This window comes from Podarcis raffonei, chromosome 12 (assembly GCF_027172205.1).
Source record: "Podarcis raffonei isolate rPodRaf1 chromosome 12, rPodRaf1.pri, whole genome shotgun sequence".
Classification (NCBI taxonomy): Eukaryota; Metazoa; Chordata; class Lepidosauria; order Squamata; family Lacertidae; genus Podarcis; species Podarcis raffonei.
The window spans coordinates 31,080,714-31,096,591 of NC_070613.1; the positions used below are offsets into that span (position 1 = coordinate 31,080,714).

The following is a 15,878-nucleotide window of genomic DNA, read 5'->3' on the forward strand; positions in this document are numbered from 1 at the left end:
TACAAACAAGATGGGAAAATAAACTGTCAGCAGCCGGGCTGTTTCCATGTACCATTTCCTCAAGGCTGCTGAGGGTTCTGGGGACACACTCTCACTTCATGTAGAGGCCTGGCTGTAATAATAATAATAATTTATTACTTATACCCTGCCCATCTGGCCGGGTGTCCCCAACCACTCTGGGTGGCTCCCAACAGACTATAAAAAACACAATAAAACATCAAACATTAAACACTTCCCTAAACAGGACGGCCTTCAGATGTCTTCTAAGTCAGATAGTTGTTTATTTCCTTGACATCTAATGGGAAGGCGTTCCACAGGGCAGGCTCCACCACCGAGAAGGCCCTCTGCTTGGTTCCCTGTAACCTTACTTCTTGCAGTGAGGGAACCACCAGAAGGCCATCGGAGCTGGACCTCTGTGTCTGGGCTGAATGATGGGGGTGGAGGTGCTCCTTCAGGTAAAGCAACAAAGTGCTTTCGACATGGACTAGCTTCCCATAAAAATAATTCAACCTATAATTCCCTGCAATATACATTGTAATGGGGCGAGTGTGGAGCCTCAGTGAGTGAGGAAGGGCCATAGCTCAGTGGCAGAGCCTTGCATGTAAGCCCCAGGTTCAATCCCTGGTATGGCTTGGGAATATCCTCCATCAGAAACCCTGGAGAGCTACTGCCAGTCAGAGTATGCAATACTGAGTTAGATGGACCTTTGGTACACCCTATACCTTCCAAGAGGGACGCAGGTGGCGCTGTGGGTTAAACCACAGAGCCTAGGACTTGCCAATCAGAAGGTCGGCGGTTCGAATCCCCGAAACAGGGGTGAGCTCCCGTTGCTCGGTCCCTGCTCCTGCCAACCTAGCAGTTTGAAAGCATGTCAAAGTGCAAGTAGATAAATAGGTACCGCTCCGGCGGGAAGGTAAACAGCATTTCCGTGTGCTGCTCTGGTTCACCAGAAGCGCCTTAGTCATGCTGGCCACATGACCCGGAAGCTGTACACCGGCTCCCTCGGCCAATAAAGTGAGATGAGCGCCGCAACCCCAGAGTCGGTCATGACTGGATCTAATGGTCAGGGGTCCCTTTACCTTTACCTTATACCTTCCAAGCATGTCCAAAACACATTCTTTCCCTCAGAAGATGGTAGGTACTGTAGTTTGTCAAGGGCTGCTGGGAATTGTACCTCAGTGGGGGATAAAACTACAGGGCCTGGAATTCTTTGAAAGGGGAAAATGTCCTTCAGGTTTGCTTTAATAGCATGTACACAACCTTGTGTATAATGTATAAACAGATATGTTGACTTCCTGTATCCCTTTATCAACCTTGCCCTGCCTCTCTTCTCACACAGGAATACCGCTGTACTTTTGCTCTGTCCAGCTGAATCTGGCACAACCACCAGAGTTGGCACTGCTTCACCAATGCAGCGTAAAATTTATTAAAGTGTGTGCATTTCTGAAACAGATAGATGAAGGAAGAGTTTTCTTCAGTTGCAAATCCACCTGGGGATCCTTTCCTCACCAGCTCCTCAAAGGCAGAGGAAAGGGAAGCACGCTGTGCATGCTCAGAGACTTAAAAAACTTTTTTTTTTTACATATTAAAGGAATGACGTCCCTGGACCTTAAAACTGGAGAAAGAAATGGCCCCGACAGCTTTATATAGATTTGTAGACAGGCGTTGGCTGGAACCGCTGTAAGAATGAATCGCTTCCAAAGAGGAGAGAGAACAAGGCCGGGATTGAGAGGAGAGTTGAGCAGCACTTTGGAGGTTTTCCTGCGGTTCCTCAACGCACAAGCGGCCTTTGAGCAGCAGCAGCAGCTCCTGCCCTCCGCGCGCCCTCGCCTTGCCATAGGTGCGCTTGGGGCTGGGCGCAGCGAGGCCTCTCCCGGCCGCCCCGTCGGCTCTGGGGAGAGATACAACCGCAAGACCCGCCTCTCGGGGAACTGACAGGCCTCGCCCCTTGGCTGTGCAAACGCAGCGCTCGTGCCATAAAACAGGGGAGTTGCAGCGCCGGCTTCGCAAACTCCGTCCGGCTGCGTAATTGCAAAGTGGGTTTAAAGCTCGTGCGCTTTTACGCTCAACTTTGGGCCACTTCGGGAAGGACTTTGCTGGTTGACATCGGGGCAGGAGGAGCATCGATGGCGCCCCCGGAGCTGTACCACAAAGAGTTCGCCAGTGCGGGCCACCGGGCTGGGCTGCAGATCTGGCGGATCGAGAAACTGGATCTGGTGCCGGTGCCCGAACCGCTGCACGGCAACTTCTACGTGGGCGACGCCTACTTGGTGCTGCACACTGTCAAGAGGAGCAACGCCACCTTCTACAATCTGCACTACTGGCTAGGTACGGGACAGTGGGGGGTGGATGCAAGGGTAGAAGGGAGGGGGCAAAATCAGCCACCTCCTGGTCTAGCGGCACCTGTCGCTAGGCTTTAAGGGGCCACATGATGCGCTTTTGTTTTTGGGTGCTTCCCCCGCCGGTCTGGAAAAGTTCTTGTAGATGAGCCAATCTCTTCTACTCAAGAGAGTTTGACACGTTCAGGAAGGTGCTTTTTCCATATCTATATTTTCTCACGCTTTCCTCAAGGGAGCTTGGGAAAGCGGCTCCTGGTCGAAATGCGGGGTGTTCCCATTTTATCCTCCCAACAACCCTGTCAGGTAGGTTAGGGTGTGAGACAGTGGCTGGCCCAAGGTGAACTTCATGAGCTTCAAATCCCAAGTGGTGATTTGAATCCTGTTCTCCCAGGCCCTCGTCTGGTGCTCTAACCATTACACCACACTGTCTCTCCTTCTGTGTTGGCTCCTGACACACCCACCTTCCTTGTTGCTGCTACACATTATTAGGAAGCTGCTTGGTATCACTGGTGCAACTTGCTCAGTTATAGACTGACAGGCATCCACTGCCCAGGGTTTCAGGCAGGAATCTTTACCAGATTTTACCTGGGGATGCTGAGGTTTGAAACTGAGCCCCTTCGTGTGCAAAGCAGATGCGACAGTGTTCCTCTCAGCTGCCTGGGTTTGCTGTCAAAAAGTTTTGGCAGTGTTACCCAGCTGGTGCCATAATGTTTCTGCAGAATTCTGTTTCTCCTTCGGGGCACAGATTATAGGATTTAAAGTACTGGCGGGGAGATGTGTGTGTGTGTGTCTTCTTTGATGCTGATTCCAGAAGATGAGTTGCAAAGGAGCTCAGCACCCGAGCTGTTTTGTAAGCAGCAGATATCTGTTGTAGGTGCTACAAAGAGGAATCTTATGGCACCGTTCAGTCTAGATTGTAAACTCCCCGCAGGCAGGGACCTGCCCTCTTGTGCCCTTTAAAGCTCTACACACACATGTGGCTTTGTAGAAAGAATGATATTATCAACATATTTATTGTGGGTTCCCACAATGTGTCTAAATCCGGTGCCTTCCAAGGTGACATGTGCCGGAAAGGTGGAACCAGATTTGCCTCCTACAATAAATGCAAAAGAGAATCTCTTGTTACAATGAATCTGTTAGCCTTCAAGGTGACATACGAGTTTGTTTCTTTGCAGATACTAGGAACTTGCAGGTAATGTTAATCTTGGTCTTAGGGTCCAACCCATTTAGCGTCACCTTTTCCCTGCTTTGGTCCTGCTCCATATTTAAAGAAACAGTTATGAATTAATATTTTATAATAATAATAAAAAGTATTCCTGAGCATGTACAGAGCAAATGCCTTAAGTCCCTGCATTTCTGGAACTGAGGTACGAGGCTTCTTTCCAGGAGAGATGGCAGGTTTCCCATACTGCCCTGAATGACGTTGCCTCTCTTTTTAGAAGTAGTTTTTTTAAAAAAAATAAAAATAAAATAATGTTTCTATCCCGCTCTTCCTCCAAGATGTTCAGGGTGGCATACATGTTTCTCCCTCCTTATCCTCACAACAACCCTATAAAGTTGGTTAGATTGAGAGAGAATGACTGGCCCAAATAATCTAGTGAGCTTCATGGCTAAGTAGGGTTTGGAATTTGATTTAATGTTTGTACACTGTTTTTCCAACTGCAATATTGAGCTCAAAGCAGCTCACAATCATGACAAAGCACTAAAAAATAGTGGACAACATTTCCATCAAGATCATCGCATCAGAAATTGCAATAGCATATAAGTAACACAAAAACAAATGATGAAAGCAGAACAATTGAAAGCGATAAAACAAAAATAAACATTTCTTTATTACATTGATAGCCACCTTTCCTCCAAAGAGCTCTTTTCTAGATCACCTCATTCCACAGTGCCAGGTGGATGCTGCAAGGAGTAATGTGCGCATAAAATGTGGTAAACTCATTTTTCTGCAGAAAGAACCAGAGGCTATTGGCAAGGTGAGGCAGTTGGCAGTTTTGCTAAAGAATTTTGCCACCCACGGTGCTGTGTTGCGCTGTGTTTAGGTATCTCCTGTGGTCTGCAGAAGAGGCTGTGTGCAGGGCTGAAGGAGTGGGGGGAGGGTAGAAGGAGGGCCCTTTGGCCTGGGTCTCAAGCTCAAATGTTGGGCCCCTCAGATTTAGACTCTTGTCAATTTTGGAGGCATTTGATAAGCTTATGCACATAAGACCAAAATGCAACACACTTTGTCCGCTCAGAGCTGCATAGTGAATCAACGAAGAGATGTGGTTTGGCGAAACACATTTTTTGGGTTAGCTGATAATAGGTTTTGTCACATTAAAGAATCATAGAATTTGAAGGGACCCCAAGGGTCATCTAGTCCAACCTCTTGCAATGCAGGAATCTCAACCAAAGCATCCCTGACAGATGGCCATCCAACCTGAGTTTAAAATGTTCATCCATATTAATTAAAAAATATTTCTGATCTGATGGCACAAGATTGGACTGTGATGGACATGCCGTCTCAGATATGCTGATTATATAAACAAACCGTTAATTATTATTTTTTGGCAGGGATGCTTTATTTGGTTTTCGTGTATCATCATTTTTTATTTTTTATTATCATGGCTAGGGGCCTAAAATGCTGAAAGTGGCCCAGGCCTCTCAGGAGAAGGTCTGGCAGTGTGTAAATCTTTTTCTGCTTGGTTTTGTGCTCAACTCATATATCGCTTGATGAAAACTCTCTATCTACATCTGCCAATTTCCATTTTGACCTGAGGTTGCACCTGAGGTTTCATGCACGCGCACGCGCGCGCGCACACACACATATCCACATATGCACACAGCTTCTGTTTGGTGCACAAAACAAAGTCCTGCACCTGAAGATACCTTCTTTGGCTGCATGTAACGGGAAATTATTAAAGGTTATATTTGTGATTAAAGATTATATTTTGAAGTTGCGAATTACCAGTACTTCTGAAGTACAGACAAGAGCATCAAATGGGGCTTTGATTTGGATTTGCGTGGACTCAGCCATGTGGAAATGCTGACATCAAGAGTGTTACGCAGCATTCAATTCAGTAGGACCCCAACTAGATAGAGTTCAACTTGGACTCAGCCATGAAGCTCAGAGGGCGACCCTGGACCTGTCACTAGGCTTTAGCTTCATCTGTCTCACAGGGCTCCTGTGACAAGAGGAAGAGGAAAATCAAGTAGAGCACCATGAGCTCCTTGGAAGAAAAGCGCAAATAAATAAATAAATAAATAAATAAATAGTAAAGGTAAAGGGAACTCTGACCATTAGGCCTAGTCGTGGCAGACTCTGGGGTTGCGGCGCTCATCTTGCTTTACTGGCCGAGGGAGCTGGCGTACAGCTTCCGGGTCATGAAGCCAGCATGACTAAGCCGCTTCTGGCGAACCAGAGCAGCGAACGGAAACGCCGTTTACCTTCCCGCTGGAGAGGTACCCATTTATCTACTTGCAGTTTGACGTGCTTTCGAACTGCTAGGTTGGCAGGAGCAGGGACCGAGCAACGGGAGCTCACCCCGTCGCTGGGATTTGAACCGCCGACCTTCTGATCTGCAAGTCCTAGGCTCTGTGGTTTAACCCACAGCACCACCCGCGTCCCTATTAAATAAATAGACATATGTCAAAACTGCACTCTTTGGAACCTGGTCAATGTATGTGGAGGACAACATTGCTGGCCTCAGCAAACCGGACTACCCAAAGTTCCTTAGGAGGAACTCATGGCATCTAAAATAATTTAACTGTATTGTACAGGCAGGCATTTAATCTGTAATAGTTTGCCATTCTTTGCTATTTTTGCTCCTCTAAATATTCTTATTTTAGGAAAATACTTTAGGAAAATTACTTTAGGAAATCGAGAATATTATTAAGAACATTCCTGTCTGGTTTTAGGAAAAGAGTGCAGTCAGGATGAAAGTACTGCAGCAGCCATCTTTACGGTTCAGATGGATGATTATCTTGGAGGAAAGCCTGTTCAGCATCGGGAAATCCAGGGATATGAGTCTACTCAATTCGTTGGATATTTCAAAGGTGGCATAAAGTATAAGGTACGTAATAGTGTGATTGCGTGATGTGTCTACAATAATTGGAACCTTTGAAAAGGGAACTAAAAAGAAGTTACAGTTCTGACTCGGTGTTAAAGCAGAACTTGAAGCAAACAATAGTCTCTAAGTGGTTTACAAAGATACGATACAAAAAATCAAAATCAATTAAGGCTATAAAATCACACATCAATTAAAATGCATGCTGGAATATATATTTTTTTTAAAAGCTTCAATAAGTGGCAGAAGTTCAATAGGGCAGCCCCATGTAGTCTATGTCCCACCAGTCAGCAGTTTATTTCTTGCGGTAAAATCCTAAAAAGAGCTCAACAACTTTGGGGTAAAATCATAAAAAAGCTTAACAACTTGAATCCTAAAAAAAGTAAAAAAAGGTCAACAACCTTGGTTGGCCCTCATGGCCCTTCACTTCATCAAATCTGGCCCTCTTTGAAAAAAGTTTGGACACCACTAAGGTTACTTATGTATAGATCCTCTTGGCCCAACTATCCCTGTCGAAAAATGGCTGCTGTTGATGATGTATCAGCTATAGCTGCTAAAAGGCACTGAGGCCACCTGATTTTTCAGTGACAAAGATAGATCCAGGTACAGCCTCAAACTTCAAACTTGTCCTTTCCAAGGAAGTGCAAGCCCATCCAGAAGAAGCAACTGGTCTGTCTCCCTGACCACCTTCTCAGGTTTCCAATTCAGTTTTCTGTGTTAGTGCAAATCTGGTTGGGTGTGATGTATGATCTACTTCTGTATGTGTATATGTGTACTAGGCCCTTATATACTCCATCACAGAAACCAACTAACCCTAAGTTGCTTCACTTTATTTAGGCAGGTGGTGTTGCCTCGGGCTTTAATCACGTGGTCACCAATGACCTCAGCGCAAGAAGACTTCTGCATATCAAAGGCCGGAGAGTGATTCGAGCCACCGAAGTTCCTCTTAGCTGGGACAGTTTCAACAAAGGAGACTGCTTCATTGTTGACCTTGGAACGGTAAGTGGTCAAGGACTGAAGTTTTCCAAAGCAACAAAATCTCCTACAAAAACTGCCATATAATTAAGTCTGAGCCCCAAACCAAGATCTTCTCCATACATTACAAACACTTCCTCTGCAATATTAGACTCAAAATAACTTGTGTCGCAAGCACTGGTGGTTTGCTGCTGACCACATCCCTTGAAGCATTTAAGCAGATAAAAGACCAACAGGAAACAATATTTTCTAGAATTTGTCATGCTCTAAAATGGCCCCAGCAAAGCTTGGTTAAAAAGGAATAAAGGTAAAGGGACCCCCGACCACTAGGTCCAGTCATGACCGACTCTGGGGTTGCAGTGCTCATCTCGCTTTATTGGCCGAGGGAGCCGGCGTACAGCTTCCGGGTCATGTGGCCAGCATGACTAAGCCACTTCTGGCGAACCAGAGCAGCGCATGGAAACGCCGTTTACCTTCCCTCCAGAGCGGTACCTATTTACCTACTTGCACTTTGTCATGCTTTCGAACTGCTAGGTTGGCAGGAGCAGGGACCGAGCAACAGGAGCTCACACCGTCGCAGGGATTTGAACTGCCGACCTTCCGATCGGCAAGTCCCAGGCTCTGTGGTTTAACCCACAGCGCCACCCGTGTCCCTTTAAAAAGGAATACCTTTATCTTAATGTAGTTCTGATTCAAAGACAGAAACAACCATATGTAAGAAGCATTGAAAAAAGCCAGGATTTCTCAAGATTGGAATCAGATTTGCTATTTCCCTTCATCTTGTTTACTCCCCTCGTGTGGTCAAAATATTAAATTTGACTTAGGGCAGTGGCGTGAGACCTGGTTAAGGATGTAGTATTCATTATCAGGTGGTCAATATGGGACCCGGGCTGAATGTTCACGATTTATCATTACAAAGAACTGAGAATAAGCAGCCCATTGTGAAAGGTTAGAGAGAATGCAGAAGGAAGATGCTGTGAGCTAAAAGCAGGGGTGGGGGAACTATGGCTTTCCTGTTGTTGTTGAACTCCAAATCCCATCATTTCTAACCATGCTGGCTGGGGCTGATGGGAGTGGGAGTCCAGTAATATTTGGAGGGCCACAGATCCCCCACGCTCGATCTAGAGTTTTGAAGGAAAGACTTGCTTTATTTCTGAATAAGAATACTGTAGAATAAACATATTTATGTCCATAATTACAGTTGGGTCACTTCAGAATGTTGCTTTTGTGTGTGTTGAGAGGTCATTCAGCTCCGTTGTACTGCTGTCCTTCTGAGGAATTTAGGGATCACAGTGATACAATTTATTAGACAGTGTGGCTGATTATTTTGAGGGTGTGCTGAGGAAACACACAACAACCTTCAAATCTTGTTGATTTACTTTTGTAACCAGATAAGGTCTATGGATTGCAAACACAGCTTCCATGGAGCCATGGTGTTTGCCCATGCAGTATATTTCCATATGTTATTTGCATTTTTATTTATTTAAAAAAATGCTTTGAGCTTTGTTTTCTGTTTCTTGACTAAGCCAAGAGATGTTGAGATTTTCTCATTTCATATCCCTACGTGGTTGTGCATCTGGTTGGCATTTACTGTACATGAAGCAAGAACTGGAAATTCAGGTGCCTTACTAAACAATTAATCTGATTAATTTGGCAAGCCTTCCATAGCAAATGCACACTAGCATTGCTAAATGAGAATATTCTGCTACGTTCGCATAACCGTTTGTACTGGCCGCCAATAAACATTGCACAACTAAGATAATGAAAATGCAGAATACTTCGTAAAATCAGCAATGAGATGCTATTAGCTGCAGCCGAAAGAACATTTCTCTAGAAGGCAATATGTGCTTTAAAAAAACTTGGACCTGCAATAAAATGCTGCAGAGTAAAAGTGCTTCCTGTCAGGGTTCCAGCCAGCTCTTCCAGGAAACTCCATTTTACCCTCCTCACATATTCCAGTTGCCCTTCAGCAGTGAATCTGCAATCTGTGCCTACTGAATGCAGTCAGTTTGCATTGGGTCTTCCCCAGCTTAGAGATTTAAAAATAACTTTCTTTGTACTTCTCGGGGTCTCCTCAACCCTACTCATACTTCCCTCTTGTGCGTGGGTGATTCCATTTTGGCTACATAAGAATCCGCACATACAGAATGAGTTCACTGTTAATGTACAGAATTGTGCAATGAACACTTTGAAACATCCCAATTGCTGTTTCTTCTTTTTGTTTCCTTAATAACCCCATGTCCTTTTATTTAGTTTATGTGTGTGTGAGGAAAAAAAAGAGAGGTTTTCATTATCAGTTCAGAGGTTGTGCTGGTGACACGTGTTCGTCTGTCTAAATATTGTTCTGGGGTGCCTTTCAACACTCAAAAATGATGTTAATCGGCTAATTAGATTTCTCACTTGACTGCATTGCCACTACCTCATTTCCAGGCCAGTAAGGATTCCTTACTGTGTGAATAATGATACACATAAACACAAGGGTTAAATAGATCATGTAACTGGGAACAGTCATCCAGACCACAAAAGGAAAAAAGGATAAAATGCAGTTTTATTAAATGATAAAACAAGGCCCCAGTACGATAAATATGCCACAAGGCTGCAACCACAGCAGGGGATAAAAACGACTGAATAATGACTGAACGCCCTACCATGAGTTGTCAGGGAGATAAAGAATTACAGTGGTACCTCGAGTTACATACACTTCAGGTTACATACGCTTCAGGTTACAGACTCCGCTAACCCAGAAATAGTACCTTGGGTTAAGAACTTTGCTTCAGGATGAGAACAGAAATTGTGCTCTGGCGGCACGGCAGCAGCAGGAGGCTGCATTAGCTAAAGTGGTGCTTCAGGTTAAGAACAGTTTCAGGTTAAGAACGGACCTCCAGAATGAATTAAGTACTTAACCCAAGGTACCACTGTACACAACTTTTAGAGAACAGCTAAAGGCTGTTCAGGGAAGTATTTAATGTCTGACATTTTATTATTTATTATATTTTGCTGGAAGCCGCCCAGAGTGGCTGGGGAAACCCAGCCAGATGGGCAGGGTATAAATAATAAATTATTATTATTATTATTATTATTATTATTATTATTATTATATTATTATTATTATTATTATTATTATTATTATTATTGTTATATTATTATTATTATTATTATTATTATTATTATTATTATTATTATTTTATTATCATTATTATCATTATAATATTTTATATACACCCCTCCTGCTATGTAGCTAGCGAGGCATCTACTCCCCTCCACGCTTGTGCCCTGAACTGGACGACTAATGCAACAGCATGACCACACCTCTTCCCAAACTCAAATTCCCTCACCTGACGGGGCTCATGCAAGTAGCCGGCATCTTCCGCCTTTGCACCTGGCGCAAAGGGCCCCTCCTTGACCTTGGAGACATTGGACTGAGGAGATCTAATGGCCCAACTCTCTCAGGGACCGGCTCTTTTGCCTCTTCCTGCCCTCCCTGCAACTCTTCCTCTGTCTCTGACAGCCCTGACTTTCATTCTTCCCCAAGCCCTGACTCCTGCCTTGTGCACAAATCACTGGCCCCATGATCCTCCACCCCCCTTGCCTCCTCAGAGTCCTGCCTGTCTTTGATAACAACAGCAGTCCTCACCCCTTTCAGCTGAGCTGCATGTTTATGTGCCCAATGCCTGATGATGCAGGATGTGGCTTGGCGAAAACCGACTTGTCGGTCAAATAGGGAGGTGATTTGCATTAGATGTTGCTGCCTAGGAATCTGGAATGTTTATCTACTCTTGCTTTTCTGAAAGTTTTGAAACCTTTCACAGCTGGGACTCTGAAAGGCTTTCAGATACTCGGCTTTTATTAAAATTGTAAAGAGTTGTGTCAGACCTCACCAACTGGGACCCATTCACAGCAGGCAGGGGAATTAATAGCTGTCTTGACTTCAGGCACATGCCAAGTGCTTTTACAGTGGTTCCTCGGGTTAAGAATGTAATTCGTTCAGGAGGTCCATTCTTAACCTGAAACTGTTCTTAACCTGAGGTACCACTTTAGCTAATGGGGCCTCCCGCTGCCACCACATGATTTCTGTTCTCATCCCAAAGCAAAGTTCTTAACCTGAGGTACTATTTCTGGGTTAGCGGAGTCTTAACCTGAAGCGTCTGTAAACCGAGGTACCACTGTAGTAGCATTTTTGGAATATGAATCAGAATTCAAAATTGTGAATTGTGAATAGTGAAGCTGTTTGGTCTAGAAAGTATGCGTGGGCTGTTTCATTTAGTACTCCTTTCACTGGTAAGTAGAAAACGCTGTATTCTTGGGTGTGTGCTCAGAATGGATTCATTATATGCCAAAACGCCTGTGGACTGAGGAACAAGATGTTTATTAATGGAGATAAATTTTAGGCAAACTAGGAACTGTAGTTCTTTTAGAGTCCTCTTATTCCACCTTTCTGTTTTTCTACTTTCAGGCTACCAAAATCTGTTCATTCCATGCGATTCTGTCGTGAAATTATTTGCAGCTTGTCTTTGAATTAAGGCTTCTGCTTCCATACAAGCTTATTTGGATGAGTTTGCGGGATTTATTTATTCAGTCAGCTTGTTAGCTGTCCTTTAGCATAATCTCCCAGGGCGGTGAACAATTAAAAGAATGAAATGAAACAATCAAAATGCAGCAATCAAAGCCACAGTGACAGCAATTAAGAAGAGCCAGCTGTGAACTGTGAAACAATAATTAAGAAAGCAGAAATGACTGGCTAAACCAACGGCTGGGATGCCAGGGCAAATCAAAGAAGCCTTCATCTTTGGCAGCCAAGGGATCGCTAGGCAGGGCTGGCATCAAGGGCTGACATGAGTTGCCTTCACACCAAGTACTTACAAAGCACTGTGATGCCACTTGAAGCAGTCATAGCTTCCCCCAATAATTCTGGGAGCTGTAATTCATTAAGGGCTCCGAAAACTGTTAGGAGACCCCTATTCTCCACACGGAGCTACAGTTCCCAGATTGGTTCCACAGTCAACCCCTCTTCATAAGGAACTCTGGGAACCTATAGCAACCAGCTATAGTGTCAAATAACCATTCTTGCTAGTCCTTAATAGAAACAGTTATGAATCATTCTGCCATATAGACGCAACTTATCTGTATACTAATCTGTAGACACAGTTGTAGCTTTGTGATGCCACAATGAATAAACCATGGTTTATTGTGTAAGGAATGAACTTAGGTAAGGCTTGTGGTTATTGCTCTCCCCTCTCATGGGTTATGGTGTTGGCTTGTTTCAATAAACTGTAGTTAAGATCAACCATAGATTAGGGTGTGGACATGATCCTAAACTCCTCACAGCCATCCTAGAAAAACAGAGGAACAAAGTGGGGAGCAGGTAAGCTCTAGGCTTGCCTTAGACTTGTTCCCATAACAATAAACCAAAATTTACTTAACATCCAGGTGCAGTCAGTATTAACAAATACAGTGGTACCTCAGGTTACATACACTTCAGGTTACATACGCTTCAGGTTACAGACTCCGCTAACCCAGAAATAGTGCTTCAGGTTAAGAACTTTGCTTCAGGATGAGAACAGAAATTGTGCTCCGGCGGCATGGCAGCAGCAGGAGGCCCCATTAGCTAAAGTGGTGCTTCAGGTTAAGAACAGCTTCAGGTTAAGAACGGACCTCCAGAACGAATTAAGTACTTCACCTGAGGTACCACTGTATCTGCAGCTGCGTTCCAACAGAAAATTTTGGAATTGTAATGATGCTGGAACGTTGCAAGCTATCCATGTGAAGCTTTCCCCTGAATAATTCTGCTGACTGATGAGATCTCTTGTTTTGTTCTAGGAGATCTACCAGTGGTGTGGCTCTACATGCAATAAATTTGAGCGCCTGAAAGCTACGCAGGTTGCTGTGGGCATTCGGGACAATGAACGGAATGGAAGAGCCCAGTTGATTGCTGTGGATGAAGGAAGTGAGCCAAAAGAACTCCTAAAGGTATTGTATATTCACTTGGTGGCGAAACCGCCCCCCCCCCGCTCCATTAGCTGTGTTGTTTATCTGGCCAGTCACCCTGCCTCAGGCTATGGCTTGAGATACCATGAAGTAGACAGAACGGGGCTTGCCTATTGCATACATGGGGAACCAGAGTTCAGTGATGGACCACATGAAGTGCGTGCTGAAGATACCAGGTTCAGTCTCTGGCATCTCCAGGAAAGAGCCTGAAACCTTGGAGTGCCATTGCCAGCAAACATGGCAGCTCACCACTAGTGGCCTGGACCCAGGTCACATTATGAGCTATTAACCTAGATGGTAATAAATGGTTAATGAATGATATTTTTAAGTTGCATTCTCCCTCGGTTTCTAATGGAAAATAAGTTAGCAATTAATTATAGTAGTGCTAGAACCCTTAATTATTTTTGGAGTCGGTAAGCTTCACAACTGTTTGGAACGTTAATATTGGTTTGGGTTAGAGTTCCTCTCACATCCGCATGGGAAACCAATGGAGTGTGCATGAGAGCACCGTTGCTGATATTTGCGTCTCTGCTTTGTTGTGCTGATTGCGGCTTGAGCAACCGAGTATGACAGATGTTGTGCCTCAAGGCATGTTGGCCATGCATGATTCATGGATGCCTGGGCTGGTGAGGGGGGAGGAAGAAGGCCATAGTTGAGCACGGCCTGTAATTTTTGCTGAAGGAAGAAAGGCCCGTTGCCATTTTCGAAGCCAGTTTCTTTTAGCTCCGCTTCCTACCATTTAACTGGTGCCGGTGCTAAAACAACGTGGCAGAGGAGCAGCGCATCGTGAGAGCCTTGCTGGATCTCGCCCAACGTTCTGTTCTCGCAGTGGCCAACCAGATGCTTTTGGGAATCCTGCAAGCAGGATCTGTGTGCAGCAACACTTGCTCCACTTGCGATTCCATGCAACAGGCATTCAGAGGCTTGTTGCTTCTGCTTTTTACAGTTGAGGTAGTACAAGTTCCCTCTAGAGTGAATCAGGCTCTCCACATGAACAGCTGATGATATGAGGGCCTGGTGGATGTGGGAGGATTGGAGATCATCTGCAGGGAGACATGGAGGGCTGTGCATTCTTCTACCACCATGCTCTTCCAGCACCGCCACTGCCTTAATATATGAGCCAGGCTATTAGAATCATAGAATTGTAGAATTGGAAGGGACCCTGAGGATCATCTAAGTCCAGCCCTCTGCAATGCAGGACTATGCAGCTGTCCCATACGGGGATTGAACCTGCAACCTTGGCGTTATCAGCATCACACTCTAACCAACTCAGTGGCGTAGGAAGGGGGGTGCGGTGGGTGCAGGCCGCCCCGATGTCATCACTGAGGGGGTGACAAAATGTCAAAAATATGTGTTTTTTAAAAAAAAATTAAAAAATTGGGCTCACGACACTTTTTTAAAAAATAACTCCTGCACCCTTTCCTATGCCACTGGTAGCTAGGTGAGGCGGGTGGCACTGGGTGCCACACCGCGGGGCCTGCAGCGTGCCTGAGCCACACGTCACTCGTGAGGGGGAGGGGGTGGGCGGACTGCCTGCAAGGTCTGTGCTGCTTTTTCGAGCAGCGTGGGGCTTTTGTTTGCCCACCGCCTCAGCAACCCTACAGCTGAGGGGGAGGCTGCGGAGAGGCTCCACACAGCGAGCCCTGCCTTGGCTCGCCCCGCCCCCATGGGCTGCTCACTTCACTCCTGGCTGCAGGGACGTGTGCACTGTACCGGGCACCCGAGCAGTTAGCTATGCCACTGAACCAACGGAGCTATCCAGGCTCCATTAGTTCATAGGTGGGGAACTTCAGGCCCAGGGGTTCATGTGTCTCTCTCTCTCCATGCGTCTCTCTCTCTGTGACCCTTGACACTCTCCTCAGGCCACACCCCAGTTCCCAACCACACCTTTTCTCCTCAGGCCACACCTCTCAGCAGCCTTGTTTCAGACCCTCCTCAAGGGCCTTTGCCCAGCTGGGATGTGACCTTGATGCCTGGTAATGACTCTTGCTTGCCTGGGTGCCGGATGTGTGGAAACTAGCCTATAAGAGTAAAATCTGCATTCATTGATATGTCCGCTTTTGCCTCTGGGTCTCCTCCCCACCACTGGCAAGTGTCCCCTGGAAGCCAACACAGCCCTCAGATTGCATAAGGCTCCCCACCCCTTTGGTACAGTTGCCAAAGGAATCTTCCAAGCTATTTACTAGCATAGACTGGCAGAATTCCATCTAAGTTAGTACACTTCTTTTTACAGCTGCAAAGACCTTGAATCTATGAACGTAGCATTGCATGAGTACAATCCGCTCTCAGTTTATTTTTTAGGAGGTGGACTCTCCAGGACAGAATAAAAAAAAGGGGTATTCCCTCTGCCCAGTGATTTCATATAAAGTTTTCATCCATGTGTTTAAAATATGGGGTGTTTTCCTCTGTCCTTTTCTTTGGAAAAAGGTCTGTGCCCTTTAAGCAGTTAAAAAAACACACCCATGTTGGCATCCTTCCAAAGTCAGTGGGAACTTCCTTATAGACTCCATTCAGCCATAAAGGTCAAACAGCA

The 15,878-nt window shown here is 45.3% G+C and overlaps 1 protein-coding gene across 1 annotated transcript in view; it reads left to right on the plus strand.

The window, feature by feature from the left end:
• Positions 1 to 1,790: 1,790 nt before the first annotated feature.
• SCIN (scinderin) overlaps positions 1,791 to 15,878 on the plus strand; it is a 49,304-nt gene continuing 35,216 nt past the window's right edge. The window contains exons 1-4 of the mRNA XM_053409363.1: positions 1,791 to 2,328; positions 6,237 to 6,391; positions 7,223 to 7,384; positions 13,178 to 13,327. Of these exons, the coding sequence (XP_053265338.1) occupies positions 2,127 to 2,328; positions 6,237 to 6,391; positions 7,223 to 7,384; positions 13,178 to 13,327 (669 nt within the window). The 5' untranslated portion in view covers positions 1,791 to 2,126. The remainder of the gene's footprint in view (positions 2,329 to 6,236; positions 6,392 to 7,222; positions 7,385 to 13,177; positions 13,328 to 15,878) is intronic.